Below are 15,723 nucleotides of genomic sequence, written 5' to 3'. Positions count from 1 at the left end.
GGCGTCATCTTGGTGGCCTCCGCACTTCTCCGTGGCCCTGAGAGGTCCTTTGGGATAACACCTCGGTATCATCCACGGTGTGTGGCGGGGAGGTTTGTGGAGGCGTCTCGCTCTCCACCATCTCCGGCGCTAGAGAATTCCCCTAAGATGATGATAGTTGGGGAAGGTCACGGGCCGGACTGAAACGCATAATATAACATGTTATCCTACAATCATAAAAGACTGGCTATATGTAAGGCATCTCGGATACTTACGATGCGGTCTGGGGCTTCATCCTGGGGCGCCGCTCGGGGATGACTTCGTCATCCAAACCCGAGCTATCCGAGAGAGATATTTTCCCTCTCTTGGACGTCCCTGCCTCCGGGTCTACGGAGGCCGCCCTCTTCTTCTTCCTCCCCTTAAGGGGAGAATCGCTCTCTGCCTCCTCCTCTCCATCTTCATCTCCCTAGTGGGAGGAGGGTGCTTCGGTCTCTCCGGACACAGCGTCCGAAGTGCCTTTACGGCGGGGGCCACCTTTAGCCTCCTTGTTCTTATTCTTGGCCTTCTTCTCCGGCGCCTGATACGGCGCCGAGACCAGCATCCTCGTTAGCAGGGGAATGGCTGGGTCTTCGGGTAGCGGAGCCAAACACTTGATCCGCTCCGCCTTCTTTGTCTAGCCCTGATTGAAGGATGGAAGGCTCAGCATACCTTTTGATTTACGAACTGAAGTTATGTTCGGAAACTAAATGCTTACCGGGGTGGCCGGATGCGCGCTGCCAAGGCCGATGTCATCGGCCGTCTCAGGCCACGTCTTCTGGGCCTTGAAGAGCAGCTTCCAGATCTCTTCGTGTGTTGTGCCGAAGAATCACTGCAGGGTCCGCGACCCTTCTGGATTGAACTCCCACATGTGGAGAGACCGGCGCTGGCAGGGGAGGATCCAGCGGAAAAGCATCACCTGAATCACATCGGTGAGACTGGTGTTCTTCTCTATCATATTTTTGATGCGCTTTTGCAGCACCACCGCTTCGTCAGACGACGCCCAGTCCAGACCCTTGTTGATCCCCGACGCAAGCCGCATTGGGGGTCCGAATTTAAACTCAAGAGTGGATGTCCATGTGGTACCGCGGGGTTCGGTGATGTAGAACAACTCGTGCTGCCATACCTTCACAGTCTCCATGAAGGCCCCTTTGGGCCAAGTGACATTGGGGATCTTGCTCACCATGGCGCCGCCGTAGTTCGCGTGTTGCCCATCGACCACTTTCAGCTTCACATTGAAGACCTTAAGCCATAGGCCAAAGTGGGGGGTGCGGAGGAGCGCCTCGCACACGACGATGAACGCCGAAATGTGGAGCAAGGAATTTGGGGCTAGATCGTGGAAATCTAGCCCGTAATAGAACATGAGGCCGCGGACGAAAGGGTGGAGAGGAAACCCTAGTTCGCGGAGGAAGTGAGGGATAAACACCACTCTCTCGCTGGGCTCCAGAGTAGGAATGATCTGCTTTTTGGCAGGGAGCCTGTGCGCGATACTCGCAGCCAGGTACCCCGCTTCCCGAAGTTTCTTCTCCATGACGGAGGAGGTCATCCACTTGCCCTGCGAGCCAGATCCGGCCATGGCTGGAGAGGTTGGGCGGTGGGAAAGATCGATGCTTGGGTGCTGCAGCTCGAGGCTGGGGAAGCACAGGGAAGAAGAAGGCATGGGGTAAAAAGATGCATCTTTATCCGCTTATATAGGCAGTGAATATCAAGCCCCCCCCCCACAAGCCTTAAAACTCGCCTATTCCCAAGGGGTCATGCGAATGGCACGGTTGGATTACCCAAACCTGTATTGATGAGAATCCCGCAATAAGGGGACACGATCTCTGCTTTGGCAAGACGTGTCAATAGAGGTTGCGCCTTGAAACGTGAAGCGGGAGGTTAAAAATGGTTTCAAAATGATAAAGAGGCCAAACCTAACGTTTTTGCCAAAAAAGTTGTTAGTTGACAAGCCTTATTTTGATTAAGTATATTACCTTCGTGGTCGAGGGTTGTGGCTGTTATGCAGAGCCGGATACAGATCTCTTATTCAGAAGACCACTTTGAAGTATTCGGAGGAGGAACCCGCCTTGCAATGCCGAGGACAATCTGCGTACCGAACACATCATCATCGAAAGACTGGTTCAGGGGCTACTGAGGGAGTCCTGGATTATGGGGTCCTCGGGTGTCCGAGCTATGTGACATGGGCCGGACTAATGGGCCGTGAAGATACAAGGTAGCAGGCCTTCCCCCGTGCCCGGATAGGACTCTCCTTTGCATGGATGGCACGATTGGCGTCTGGATGTGTTTCCTTTCTCTGTAAACCGACCTTGTACAACCCTAGGCCCCACCGGTGTCTATATAAACCGGAGGTTTTAAGTCCGTAGAGGCTATTAGAATTCATATATGCTAGACATATAGGGTTTAGCCATTACGATCTCGAGGTAGATCAACTCTTGTAACCCCTATACTCATGAAGATCAATCAAGCAGGAAGTAGGGTATTACCTTCATTAAGAGGGCCCGAACCTGGGTAAACATCGTGTCCCCTTTGTCTCATGTTACCTTCGATTCTCAGACGCACAGTTCGGGACCCCTACCCGAGATCGGCCGGTTTTGACACCGACAGCTAGCGTCTGGTGCGAAGCTTGCCTTAGGGGAGGGTTCTCTCTTGCCTTATGTGTGCTCTGCTCTATCTTGATGGAAAGAAATCACATAAACTTTAGGAGAAAGTCGCAACATAAGTTCATGACTACCAAGAGCTTTAAGGATGTTGGTTGCCGTCGAAACCTACATCATCTCCAAATGATAGCTTGAATGTGTTGGTTTCAGCATGAATAGGGTTTCAGGATGTTGTGCGTAACTAGGGTCATCGCTTGTAATGCTCTTGTAACAAAAAAAACCTCTTCTGTATAATAATATATAAACAATCATATGTTGGCCCATCCTAGCCAAACGGTTCCATCTTCTTGCCGTGGAGAGAAGCCAACACCAAGCGTGGTGATCGCCTTAGGAAAGTGTTCAACTCTATTACACTATGCATGCTTCGTTCTATTTGGTTGTAGAAAAACCCCACAACCTTAAAATCACAAGTCACAAGCTACCTTCACGACCACCGACGACATTGATATCGGTTGTGACGACTGAAATCTTCTAGCAATTAATATGCATAATTATGCGGCAAATAAAATCAGATGCGGGAACACTTTACTCGTTGGCGTTCGCGTGATTTGTGTAGGACCAACCAACTGTAGCTAGGTCGATCTTGTGCGAAAACCATGGGTGTCGCTGAGGTTTAAGATGTTTGCATGAACCGCATCGTTGAATTGTTGTTGGACATGTGATCATTTGACCGAGCACTGCCCCACCAGTCATTGTCTTTGCTCATATCGTCGGGTGAATGAGTTGATTGACAATATGTTCGTCGCCCCTTCTCACCTATGCCCATGAGGCATGGGCCTATGTTCTACAACGAATATGAGTGCATTGGTTGCTATTGAAAGCTTGTAGGCATTAAAGATTATGTGCGTGACTACGATTGTACCCTATAATGCTCTTGCAACAAAAGATCTCTTCCATATCTTAATACATACACACATATATTCATAGCCCCCCGCCCTCTCTATCTTTCCCTCTCTCTTTGAAAAACACATCTAATGAAAAGAAGATATGTCGTACAATGGAGAATACCGATCTCTTAGACGTGATCATGCCGGGTGGCCATTTATTTTCGCAACAAAAGGCCAAACCCTACAAAAATCATACACATAAATCTAAGAGATGGTCAAAACCATTGTGGATATCCAATGCATTCTGCCTACCCCGTCTTCAAATCTCAAAACGCGTGATTTTCACAAATTGGTAAGCATGCAAATACCTTTTCTTGTTGTTGAGAAAAGCATGCAAATAGCTGGATAATTCATTGATCAAATTACCTACTTGCCAAAACAGGGCTCTACCCTTGCACATTACAGCCTATCCTTACGCGGTTCTTACACCCGATAGAGAAAAATCCTTCCGTATTCGCCTGTACCCAATCATGTCTTGCACAAACAAGAACAAAAAACCGAACAAGGATGCGGGGCCCTGAAACGGACGGCTGGGATGGTGCGCGGTCCAACCAGGCTCCCCCGCATGGCCACCCGGTGTCCCGGTCCATGATAAGGCCCAAGGACCAGGCGCACGCCGTCGCCGCGCATCCCCAGGCCATCCGCCACGGTGAGAGACGTCCCCGTGCGCCGAATCGCGGCGCAGCCCATCTCTGCGGAGGGAGCGAGCGCGCGGTCCACACGCGCCCCCGTAGGCCGGGTCGAGTCGAGCCACCTCCTATAAAGCGAGGCTGACCTTAACTAACTACTGCCACCACCGCCTTGTCGGATCTGCGCCCGTACCCGCTAATCCCCCGCCACGTCACCCTGCCCGCCCCTGGGCGCTGTTGGCTACGGGTACCCTCGGCCGCTTCTTCTCCGGGGGTATTTATAGGCGCGCCCCCGAGAGAGAAGCGCTCCCCACAATACCAAGCCGATTTAGAACAGGCCGGGCGTCCGTCGAACACCTCGACGCCATTACAAAAAGCTTGGGCGGAGAGAGCGCCACGCATCATACGGGCAGGGGGTCGATAGGGAGGGAGGGATAGCCGGTGGTTGGTGCGGGGGAGTGGGTAGCCTGGCGATCGCGGGAGGGATGACGACACCGGCGGCGGGGGCCCCGGGGTCACCGGTGGCGGCGCCGGATCAGGTGGCGGCCAGAGACGCCGTGATCGGGTGGTACCGCGGCGAGTTCGCGGCCGCCAACGCCGTGATCGACGCGCTCTGCGGCCACCTCGCGCAGATCGGCGGGGCCGACTACGACGCCGTCTTCGCCGCGCTCCACCGCCGCCGCCTCAACTGGTTCCCCGTCATCCACATGCAGAAGTTCTACTCCGTCGCCGACGTCGCCGCCGAGCTCCGCCGCGTCTCCGAGGCCCGCGCCGCCGCGGCCGCCGCCTACTCCGAGGAGGAGGCCGCGTCCACGGTGATCCACGAGCCCATGGACGAGCTCGTCGTCACCGTTGCCGCGGAGCCGGACCCCGAGCCCGAGCGCGAGCACGAGCCGATACCGGAGGCGCAGCCCGACGTCTCCGTCAACCCCGTCGTCGCCGTCCACCCCGTCGCGGCGGACCACGAGCCGGAGGCGGACGGCGAAGATTCCTCGGGAGATTCGTCGGAGCGGAAGGCAGCCTCCACGGAAGACGACGCCGCCCACGACGGACGTAAGTACAATCATCTCTATTAAAGTTTTTTTTCGAGTGATCTCTATTAATTAATCCTCGTGTGCGCGTAGTGTTATTTACCCTTTTTCCCCTTAAGATTTCCCTTTCCGGCCGCATTTGAAAATTTCCGTTAGTTTCAATCTGTCTGTCGAACCGATCTCCCGTTTTGGCCCCCCTTCCACAGACGGTTGGATCTGGTCGTTCGTTTCGCCTGTGGTTTCTTCCGCAAGCTTTTCCCACTTGAATATCTCCCGTTTTATTGGGACCTAATAACCAAAAAGGGGCCGAATTAGGCTTCCAAATGACGTTTTCTTTATGGCACTCCTCCTCCTAGTTTTTTTTTGTGCTAAAGCGGCATCGTTAATAGTAGTATTCACGCCAGTTCGACGAACCCACACGTACCGGGCCCAGTACGTCTGGTGGTTAGGGGGAAAAACTGGGGCGAGAGTGCCAATAATTTTCCGCGCAGCCCCACCAGAGGCGGAGTTATTCAGTCCTCCTTGGGAGGATCGGACGGCGGGGACAGCCTCAGCCGGTCAATCCTGTCCACCCGTGGCGGCGGCGGCGGCCCGCGAAACGGCATCACGAGGTCGCTGGAGCTGCAAAACCCTACGGCTTTCCTCCAGACGCCGTCCCCCCCTCTCTTTCCGTGCGCCAACTTTATTTTTCGCACGCACCCTCCTCGCCCGGCCACCCTTTTGGGAAAGTACTGACCAGTACGGCCGCTACCCGCCACCAGTAATTAGCTCATGTGTTTACTTTTGGTGTGGGGGCTTTGCCAAATTAATGTACTCCTGGTACGTACTACCATCGCCTGTCGGGGGTGCAAAACGTGCCGCGCCGTGGCGGGGACTCTGACGCCCTTGTCCTCCCGGCCGGCAGCCAGCTCGCGGCGGTTCCACTCGAGCGGCATCGAGGGCACCACCGTTGTGTGTTGCGGCCTGGCGAGGGGCGCCAACAGGCTGCCATGGGGCATATGCTCCAGCGATGCTAGGCTGTAGCGTCGCGGAGGGCGGGCGGCATAAAATATTTCAGGTGAGTCTGGCTAGCATGTGCCCCCGGGGTCACCAGATTTGGCACCGCCGGTCTCGACAAAACCTTTGCATCCTTCGCCCCTTTTGAATGAGGAGATTAATTAGCGATGACACCGAGTTTGAACCTCTCTGCTTTGGAGTTGTTTTTAACTTTCTGGCTGTGTTTTCAAGCGCTCCGCGGCTCGGGATGAGGTCTGCCATCTTCATCTTTGGGCTGGGGTGACGAACGATCACGCTTTGTCACCAGGTCAAAAAAAAAGAGAGTAGGAGATTCGGGAATGCATTTCTTACACGCAAGAAAAGAACATCAATGAAGATACTTGAAAGTTTACCAGAACGGGCGAACTTTATGAGTTTTGATTTGTCGTCTCTGTTTTCGAGATTGACTGCCCATGGTTGCATTTGTCGCGTCGCTACAAAGTTGGACACGTAAGAGTTGACATTTTTTCCATTGGGAATAATTTTCTCTTGTCTTGAATAAAATACTCTGAATTGTCATGATACAACATGCATGTTTATATTTTTTTTTAAAGAAATTGCTCATCAGGTTAGTTCACTGTCACTATGAGAGCGACGCGAGTGATTGCAAAGAGCATAGGAACCAAATCATGCGCCATAATCTTTTTTCAAGTTGTACCAATTCGAATTGCCACGCATAATAACTTGTGCCAGGAATCCCTTGGGGGGACACACGGCTAGAATTCAATGGTATAGTTTCAGTGGAAACACGAGTCTTTTGCCCAGCGCCTCCTACAGGACTTTTGGAAGACATGCCCTGCAGCCGGAGGCGTGGCCTACGCGAGTACAATTCCCTTGGTAGTATTGGCGTGGGTCTCATGAGGAGGGCGTCACCCCGGTCAGAATTCAGAGCCTGGCGCCAGCGGCGACGACCCGTCTGATCGCAATCAAGCGGAAGGAGCCGCGAGTTAATGGACCCACATGACCGCCACCGTGGGAAATTAAATCCCTGCACGCCTCCTCCTTTCCACCACGGCCTGAACGTGTCGAAGAGCGACTCGACTGGACCCGGATCGGGTTCGAGAAGCCCAAGATCTCCGGCCGAGGCTGGCTGGATCTGGTGCCATGCCGATCGAAGTGGCCGCTCCTCCGACTGTGCGCTGTACACGTGGCCCGCCCTCGGTCGCTGGCTGCTGGGCCCGGCCCAATCAACCAGGCATTCCGCGGGTCCCTTCTGGCTGCGTTTCTTCTCGAAAGACCGTCCTGAGAAAATCGGTACACCGTACACCTGTGGGCCGCGGCTGCTCTCGCGTTAGTCTTCAGGCAGGGGCCAGCGGTAGGTGGTGCAGCCATGCAGGGGCGTGTTAAGCACGTGATTATACTATGATTATCTCACGAGATTTTGAATTGATAACTTATATTAGGTTGGGCTAAGTTGCCACCAGCGTTGCCAGTGTCGCATATGCATGTGGGCCGATGATATGCTCAGCTGATGTGATCATCACTGAAGCGGCCTTGTCGGTTTCCTGCTAAGCCCACCAACCTTCGAAGCATTTTTAAAGATTTCCCGCGATCCCTTCCAAATTGACAACTGAGAGGCCCCCACCTTTTAAAAGGGAGGGCAAGAAAAATCTCATGTTTTCCTGTGCCTAGGAAAAAGGAGTGAGATGTTCTGCGATACATAGAGAGGCTGCTGTGATATCACCATCCCAATACTGCTTTTCTCCTCTCGCAATAATTGAACAGCGTATTGGTCCCTGCTCGGTCGCCCCCACACTTATGCCGATGTGCTAATGTCCATGTACATTCGACTCGAGAGAATCTCTCGGTTATACCCACTTTTCTACATCCACGAAAGGCAGCCTCTCTTTTCTCTCCACGCCGTGCTCCGTAGAAAATGACATGAATGGACTACGACTACACCTTGGAAAACTTCCACACAAGGTCATTTCAGTTTCGTCCTGTGTTATGATGGTGATCTTGAAAGATCGAATGAAACTGCATCATGCTAACTGTGCTGCACGATAGAGCCATCTAGTCTAGTGTAAGTTCAAAACATCAAACGGGTGATCAACTAGACCTTTTGTTGCTGCGTGACTGTACCCACTAGGTGAAGATCAGAATACGCCATGCGAGAAAAGCTGAGGCTAAAAACATTTCGTATTCTAAAATTGTTAGAGGATTCCTGTCCAAAAGCTGCCGTTGGTGGCCTAGCAAGCATGCTAGCTACGTTTCTCATTTTGTGAACACCTTCATGCAACCACCTGCTTTTTCCGTGTGAGCTGAAGGATAAACCAACCAGAACAGAATTTTACTGATGACGCACTTCTTCCGTATTTATTTGCTGCATTTGCTAATGCTTTTCTCAGTGGAGCACAGGATTGTTTTCTTTTCTTTTGAAACTAGATAGCATACTTAAAAAACACTCTGTGCGTTTTGCAATCGCTAATCGAAATGCACAGTTATACCATGCTTGGAACCCCTCTGAGATTTATGTTACTCAGCAGATAACACCGACCAAGGATCTCAAGGCGGGCACAGCCTACCAGAGAGCTACCCTATCTGCTCTGACCACGACGAGTGCATCGCCCGCCCAGAGAGGATCAAGATCCAGAAAGGTTTCATGGCGAAGGAGTCCGTGAAGGGGCACATGGCGAGTTCCATCTTTACACCACTCGGCAAACTTTCTGTATTGAAGAACTAGAGATGCTGTAGGAAGTAGTAGCACACCCATTGATCTACCAGTTTATCATATACTTCTTGTAAAGGTGCTCTTTTCTAACAATATGTTTATGACCTTGTGTTACCAGGTTAACGTTGTGAAAGGCCTGAAGATATATGAAGATGTGTTCACAACAATGGAGCTCATGAAGGTTGCTGATTTCATCAATGAAATTCGCCAGGCTGGTAGAAATGGGGAGCTTTCAGGTAAGTTGTGTTTTGTGGCCCTGAAGTTTTTTCCTTCTTTAAATGTTCAAACGTTGGAGCATTTGGGCATTGTTTTCTGTGGTGCAATTTATCTTCCTACTTATTTTTTGTTTACATTCCTTTCGGGATACTTCTGTTGTGCCCACAAGACCACAACTACCTCTGATACTATCCAATTGATGCTTTGAAGATACCAAATATCCCTAGGGCACCTAACTGTGGTCCTAGTTCGCGCACTACTACTTTTTCTAACGGTGGTGATGGTTTTGTCTGATGCACTTTTGTGCTAACTGACTCAGTACCTACAGGTTCTAGGTCCTAACAAATCTCTCCATTTTTAGGCTAAATTAGTATAGTTGAGTACTTGCTGTTGCATAGAAAGCTGCCGGTTATCCTAATTTACGAAATGTAAAACTCGCATGTGAGAAGGTACAACCATCAACCTAGTGACGCACTGACTATAATACCTGGCCTATTTGGATGTGTAGTTTTCTTCACCGAGCTAACTTTAACGTTGCCTCTCAATGACAGAAGAAAAGTTAGGCATGAATGTATATATTAAATATAGTAACATGTTAGATCACTTCTCTTTATTGGATAGGAATTCTAACAACACCTCCAAATGTGTGCACCACAAAACGTTGATCCAAGTATAATCTCAACCTGCTAGCCTTGCTTAATCTCTGATAAGTATGATTCAGTTAAGGTTTGACATAGAGCCCACAACGTTGGTATAGTTCATTAGTGTTTTGGCCAAAATCTTCATATGCAAGTAAGCTGCCTTAACTTGACAGAATTTTCTTGTTAGCTTTGTGAAGTGCGCCCGGCTACCCTGTCTTTCAATTGTGGCACTCTGTTGGCATGTTTGCCCTTGTGCCATTTCATTGATCGTTGTGATGTTAATTCTCTAGTTTCAAATCTAGGTGAGACCTTCATATTCTTCAACAAGCAGATCAAAGGGAATAAGAGAGAGATCATTCAGCTCGGTGTCCCACTATTTCAACATACCACAGAGGAAACCAATTGTATGTTCAGGAAAACTTTCAGCTCATACCACTACTTTTCCTCCAACTTGCTTACAGTTGCAAGAATATTCTTTTGGGTGTGGGATCCTTGCATGGGTATCGCTTCTCCGGACAAAGAAGATGCCCTAGTGCATGATGTCATAACTAACACCTGTTTTCTCTTGGCCTTGTGTGCAGGTCATATAGAACCAATCCCAGTTGTCCTGCAGGCTGTCATCGACCACCTTGTTCTTTGGCGCTTAATACCAGAAAGCAGGAAACCAAACAGTGTCATCATCAATTTCTTCGATGAGGTAGGTGCTGCAGTGCTGTTTGCCGGTTGGTGATTAATTATAGAATAATCATACAACTAAACTTGATGAAACCAAATGAGATTTTGCTTCCTGTACTGTCATGAGATGTGTGGGTCAAATCTGAGTAGAATTGCTAGTCTGTACACACTTTTCTGCCCCTTAAAGAACCAGCCACTTGTGTATACAAATAGCAAAGTAAATTTGCACATTACAGTTAGTGGGTTCTTGTAGGGTCAACTGTCCATATTAAGTATCTTTGGTCCTTTCAATAGATATGAACTAAAATAGTAAAACTAAGATACCAATGCTACTACACTATATAACACACAGTGCTTTTCTTCAGGGCATGAACATATATAGATTGAGAACTCAAATGTTTGAAACTTGTTAAGGTGTTGGTATCTGAAAGTGATGAAATTGTTTTACAGGACGAGCACTCGCAGCCCTACTTCAAGCCTCCCCACCTGGACAACCCCATTTCCACTCTCCTGCTGTCTGAAACCTCAATGGCATTTGGAAGGTCACTTGTCACTGACAGCAACGGCAACTACAAGGGACCCCTCACACTCTCACTGAAGCAAGGGTATGTACGCTTAAGGCTTTCGCTTACCAGAACCTTGTCAGTGCCATTTCCACTTTCTTTTCGACTTTACTCTTACTGTTCGTCTAACCGAAGAAAGCTTTGCATTGGAGTAGTAGAATTTGCATCTTACGTTTATGGATCATCTTTGCAGGTCACTTCTGGTGATGCGCGGGAACAGCGCGGACATGGCGCGCCACGTCGTGTGCCCGTCGTCCAACCGCCGCGTGAGCATCACGTTCGTGAGGGTGAGGCCATCAACTCCGGTGGACCTCAGCCCGCTCCCGTCGCCCACCAAGGCCATGACGCTCTGGCAGCCTCCCCCGACTGCGGCAACGGCCGGCATGCAGAAACCGCCTCACGGCAGCAACGGCGCCATCATCGGCTACTGCCCGGCGCCACAGGCCATGCTCGCCCCGGCTTGGGGCATGGCCGTGCGCGCGGCACCCGTCATGATGGTCGCCGCGCCGGCGAGGCCAATGGTGATGGCGCCCTCCAGCAACATCAACAAGAGGATGGGGCGCGGCGGCACCGGCGTGTTCCTGCCGTGGACGGTGGGGCCCAAGAGGTACAACAAGCACCTCCCCCCGCGCATCCAGAAGCGCCGGTTCTCGGCGATGATGTCGCCCATAGAGTCGCAGGGCTGAAGCGGCCGGACCGCACCTCACCTCGCCGCCGGCATAGCCGTTGGATCTGATGGATAGGCCGTCGTACATCCCCGGTTGGTTCGTGGAGCAGTTTTTCTTCTTCCGAGGCAAAAAGTTCGGAAAACGCACGGGCAGCGTGCCCTCCCTGTGTATTCTGTTTGGTGACTCTCGTTGGTGCTGGTGTTTCTTTTTTTCCTTGTCGTGGGGTTTGGTCTGGTCTGCCTGTAATCTAGTTGAGTTTGTGGCCTTGTGGGTAGCACAGGGCCGATGCGGTACGTAGAAATATGATGATGATGAGTAGGGATAGGTGAGGTCAGAATGAATCAATCAAAACTTTTTCTTTTTTGTCTATCTCCTCCTCTGGTTCGGTGAAAGAACTGGATGCACACATACATAGATGTTTCCGTTCATGTTCTGCCGAGTTTGGGTTTGCAGGTGGGTCCATATACAGGTAGAAAGATTATGCATTGAATTTCCTCTGTTTATCACTTGTGTTGTTCTTCTCTTTTTGGGCGGGAGGCAAACTATCCTTACAGGCTTGGACTAGTGTCCGTAGCTGCAAGGATTTCATCCATTAGACTGTGCATGTTCCAAGAAGTAAAACAGTTTGACAAGCAACCGGAATATTGTGCAAATGACCAGGTTTTAAGCTTAACCATCCGAAACAGACTGATTTCTTGGACTTGTGCAATACAAGAATGTGTATAGGTTGTTCTGATAGACTATTTTGGATTGTAGGCTTGTAGCCCACAAATTGAAGATGTTGACCAGTAAGTGATAAACTCTGCATTTCTTATGGTTTGACAAAACTCAGCATAATGTGAAACTATCCTTGCGAAACAGCACACTACTTCAAAACATCACCTAATTCTTCAGGACACTGTCTACTCCGAAGCATGCTTAGCAAACATCGCAACAACATTGTTTAAATAGTCCCATCAAGGACATGAAATCAGAGATTCAGAGCATTATCCTCTTTGTGTTCAATCTTCAATGCTGAGTAATACGGCACGGACGTAACCAGAAATGCAACGGTTGAGCCATCTTCAGGCAAAATCGCGTGGTACCTCTTCTCACTTCACCCTGAATGATAAGAAATGCAGAGTTATCAGCACAGTTCCCAGTGAACTAACCAATGAAATAGGGGTTCTCTAAGAGAATAACAAGCCCAATTTGTTTAAGAAATGACTCGTGACTAAAAAAGGCCATATATTCACCGGAGTTCGCGGGCCAAATGTTACTTCTACAGACCAAGGGGACATAACGCAAGTGCTTTCTTGAAAAAAGTTCTGAAGATTGTGCAGATTCATATGAATAGAAATGAGAAAAGTTACTAAATTCATATCACCATGTTACCAGTCCAGTTCTAAATTCATCAAGTCAAACTCAGATGTAATGCCTAATCACTTGATCAGACAACACAATTATGGAATACACTCTTCTGTAGTACCTGCTGTTAACTGAATTTAATCAGCTTCTTTCTATGCATGTCAATGAGAATGGTGAAGGCTGTTGCTAGAGATTCCCACCTAGTGCAAATGTAGTGATAGCTTCTCTTCTTTAAGATGCGCTTCTGGAAAATACATGGATGGTCGACGCTTCATCCATAGATGTTTTTCCTTTCTACTCGTATTGATAAATTTTTGCACATTATGTTAATGGATAAAACAGATCACTACATAAATCGATCTACATAAATGTTGACATTGTTGATCAACCTCGATGACCTAGCATTTCCATTTTCTAATATGGAGGTGTTTGAATCAAGCATTAATAATATTTTCAATTGCAGTTTTACAGGCCTGGCATGTAATTTTTCCAAGATCACTTGAGTTTAAGTTATTTTTATAATCAAGTCATCTTGTAATTCTACATATTAAAAATGAATATTGTCACACTGCCACAATCATACATGCATATCTTCTACTCCCTCTGTTCTTAAATATAAGTCGTTGGGGGAGTGTAAACTGAACTCCCCCAGCGACTTATATTTCGGAGCAGAGATAATATTGTACATCAATGATGCATGCTATATTTCTCCAGTACAAGTTTGATCTCGAAAACATATGCTATCTGCAGAAGCTTCTGCGAGTAGACACCCAAGCTTCAGTAAACATGACATGATCATCAGAGAACACGCTAGAGCTTGAAATTCTTTGAATGCATATATTCCCCTAATTATAAACTATTGATGAACTGGGTTGACGAATATATATAAAACTAATATAGGTTCAAGTTCAACAAAGTACCCAAGGCAACAAACTTCACACAGATATCTTTGACCAAGCATTACTCATAAACCGACATTACATGAAACTGGGATGCGAGGACATGATTAATTACCAGGAGTCTGTCAGTCAGAGCCGGCTTCGGAGCCCGGGAAGGAGAAGTAGGCAAACATGGGGTGCCCGTACTCCTCGCCGTCGTCCGTCACCAGACGCTCGAGCTTCCGGCTGTCCAGATGGTACGAGTAGTGCCCATAGCCCGACGTGCCGATGAACACCCTCCCGGTGCGCCCGGCATCCATGTCGCTCAGCCAGGTGCACTTGCACCGGGCGATGAAACTCGAGGGCAGCTGCGGCATTTCATCGAACGCCTGGAGCAAGCACACCTCCCTCTCCAGTCTCCAGCACCCACACGTTCTGGCCGTCCTTGGGCTCGGGCCCCAGCACCCGGAGCTCCAGGTTCTCGTGATCCATTGACATCGAACCGAAGCAGAACCGCCCGTCCGGCATCACCCCGACGCGGTACTTGACAAAGTGATCCCCCATGTCGAGTGCGGGCGGCGCGAGCACGAAGCCGAACTCCAGAGTCTCAGGGTCAAATGTGAGCACAGCACCTTCGTCGCGGATGTGCCAGATGAGGTACCGGCTAGCGCGCACGCAGTGGCGCTCCAGCTGGTCGACGTTGCATCTCGCCTGTGACCGAAGCAGACACTCCCAGTGGCACTTGCCGTCGCGGAACGTCGCCACGAAGGCGCGCAGCGTGGTGTCCTCGAGGGTGACGACGGCTGCCCGGAAGCAGAGCCCGGACCCGGCCGGGCCGTCCGCGTCGCGGGAGAGGATCACGACGCTTACGAGCTTGCTAAACGTGCAGGTGACCATCCCCGGAGGGAGAAGCGCGGTGCGGCGGGAGACCGGGTCGCAGACGAGGATCTGGGGGTGCTTGAGGTAGGAGTATGGCTCGGTCTCCTTGAGGAGGACGAGGAGGCCGAGGTGGGAGTCGAATAGGGAGAAGCCGGGAGGGATGAAGTCCAGGGAGAGGCGCGGGGAGGAGGAGGTGAGGGGTTGGAACGCGGGGGCCGAGGCCGAGGCGGAGGCGGAGGCGGAAGGGGGCACGCCGGGGAACGGAGCTAGGGTTTTGGGACTGGGCGGCGTCGGAGTGGGGTGGTGAAAGTGGCCGAGGAGAGGAGCGCAGGCGGCGGGGGAGCGGGAGAAGAGGCGGCGCCAGTGCCCGCCGCAGGAGTGGGTGGCGGCACCGCGGAGGCGGGATATCGCCGTCATCGCCAGCGACTGCGCCATCGGCGGTGGCGAAGAAGGCGCACCCTTTCTTTCCCTTTTGAGACGGTGGTACAATGGGTCTTTGTTTGTTTGTAGAGTTGGACTTAAATGTCGATGTTACCCTTCAATCATTTGAACTATACCTCGCCATCTGCCGGGCCGGGCCTACCAAAGCCCAATGCAAAAAACCCAGGCCCGAGCCTGGCCCATAACGCTAAAAGCCCGCCGTGCCTCGGGTCGGGCCTCTTCATTAATGCGCGAATACGACGGGTTCGGGTTCGGCCCGGCCCAGCCGTCGGGCTTGAAATCTAGGCTTAAGCCCGACCCGTGGACAAGGTCGAGTCGGGTCGGGTCGAGCCGACCGGGCCGGGCTGCCCATGGCCAGGTATAATTTGAACTAAATGGAAGAGAGAAAACCCCTCATACCCCCTGAAAGGATGGTGCTAGGCTTCGGTCGACCGGCGCCAGCCCCTCGGCTGGACGCATCCCCTGTGTCAATTGCGTCGTTTCCCAACTG

At 50.7% G+C, this 15,723-nt stretch overlaps 2 protein-coding genes across 3 annotated transcripts; one reads left to right on the top strand and one right to left on the bottom strand.

Annotated features, from left to right (window-relative positions):
• Positions 1-4,394: 4,394 nt before the first annotated feature.
• On the top strand, positions 4,395-12,055 carry LOC123055063 (RNA demethylase ALKBH10B). Of its 2 annotated transcripts, none has more exons than XM_044478974.1 (7): positions 4,395-5,241; positions 8,738-8,886; positions 9,044-9,161; positions 10,085-10,186; positions 10,364-10,479; positions 10,908-11,062; positions 11,214-12,055. In XM_044478974.1, the coding sequence occupies exons 1-7, from the start codon at positions 4,674-4,676 to the stop codon at positions 11,704-11,706; spliced, it is 1,701 nt and encodes a 566-aa protein (XP_044334909.1). In that variant the 5' UTR covers positions 4,395-4,673; the 3' UTR covers positions 11,707-12,055. The 2 variants fall into 2 exon arrangements, with proteins under 2 accessions (XP_044334909.1, XP_044334917.1); XM_044478982.1 differs by having other exon boundaries at positions 4,398-5,241; positions 8,741-8,886.
• A 414-nt stretch (positions 12,056-12,469) lies between these two features.
• On the bottom strand, positions 12,470-15,273 carry LOC123055076 (uncharacterized). Its single transcript, XM_044478995.1, has 2 exons — positions 14,050-15,273; positions 12,470-12,789 (listed from the first exon to the last, which is right to left on the bottom strand). Exon 1 carries the CDS (start codon positions 15,225-15,227, stop codon positions 14,292-14,294), a length of 936 nt encoding a protein of 311 aa, XP_044334930.1. The 5' UTR covers positions 15,228-15,273; the 3' UTR covers positions 12,470-12,789; positions 14,050-14,291.
• Between the last annotated feature and the right edge of the window lie 450 nt (positions 15,274-15,723).

The sequence above is a fragment of the Triticum aestivum genome, chromosome 1A, assembly GCF_018294505.1.
Source record: "Triticum aestivum cultivar Chinese Spring chromosome 1A, IWGSC CS RefSeq v2.1, whole genome shotgun sequence".
In the NCBI taxonomy this organism is placed as follows: domain Eukaryota; kingdom Viridiplantae; phylum Streptophyta; class Magnoliopsida; order Poales; family Poaceae; genus Triticum; species Triticum aestivum.
This window is presented reverse-complemented; position numbering and strand designations above follow the sequence as displayed.

Bases quoted from the DNA above. Each gene is read 5' to 3' on its own strand.
- LOC123055076 (XM_044478995.1), bottom strand. From the start codon at position 15,227: ATGGCGCAGTCGCTGGCGATGACGGCGATATCCCGCCTCCGCGGTGCC.
- LOC123055063 (XM_044478974.1), top strand. From the start codon at position 4,674: ATGACGACACCGGCGGCGGGGGCCCCGGGGTCACCGGTGGCGGCGCCG. The intron at 9,162-10,084 runs GTAAGTTGTGTT...TTTCAAATCTAG, and splicing joins TAGAAATGGGGAGCTTTCAG to GTGAGACCTTCATATTCTTC. The intron at 10,480-10,907 runs GTAGGTGCTGCA...ATTGTTTTACAG, and splicing joins TCATCAATTTCTTCGATGAG to GACGAGCACTCGCAGCCCTA.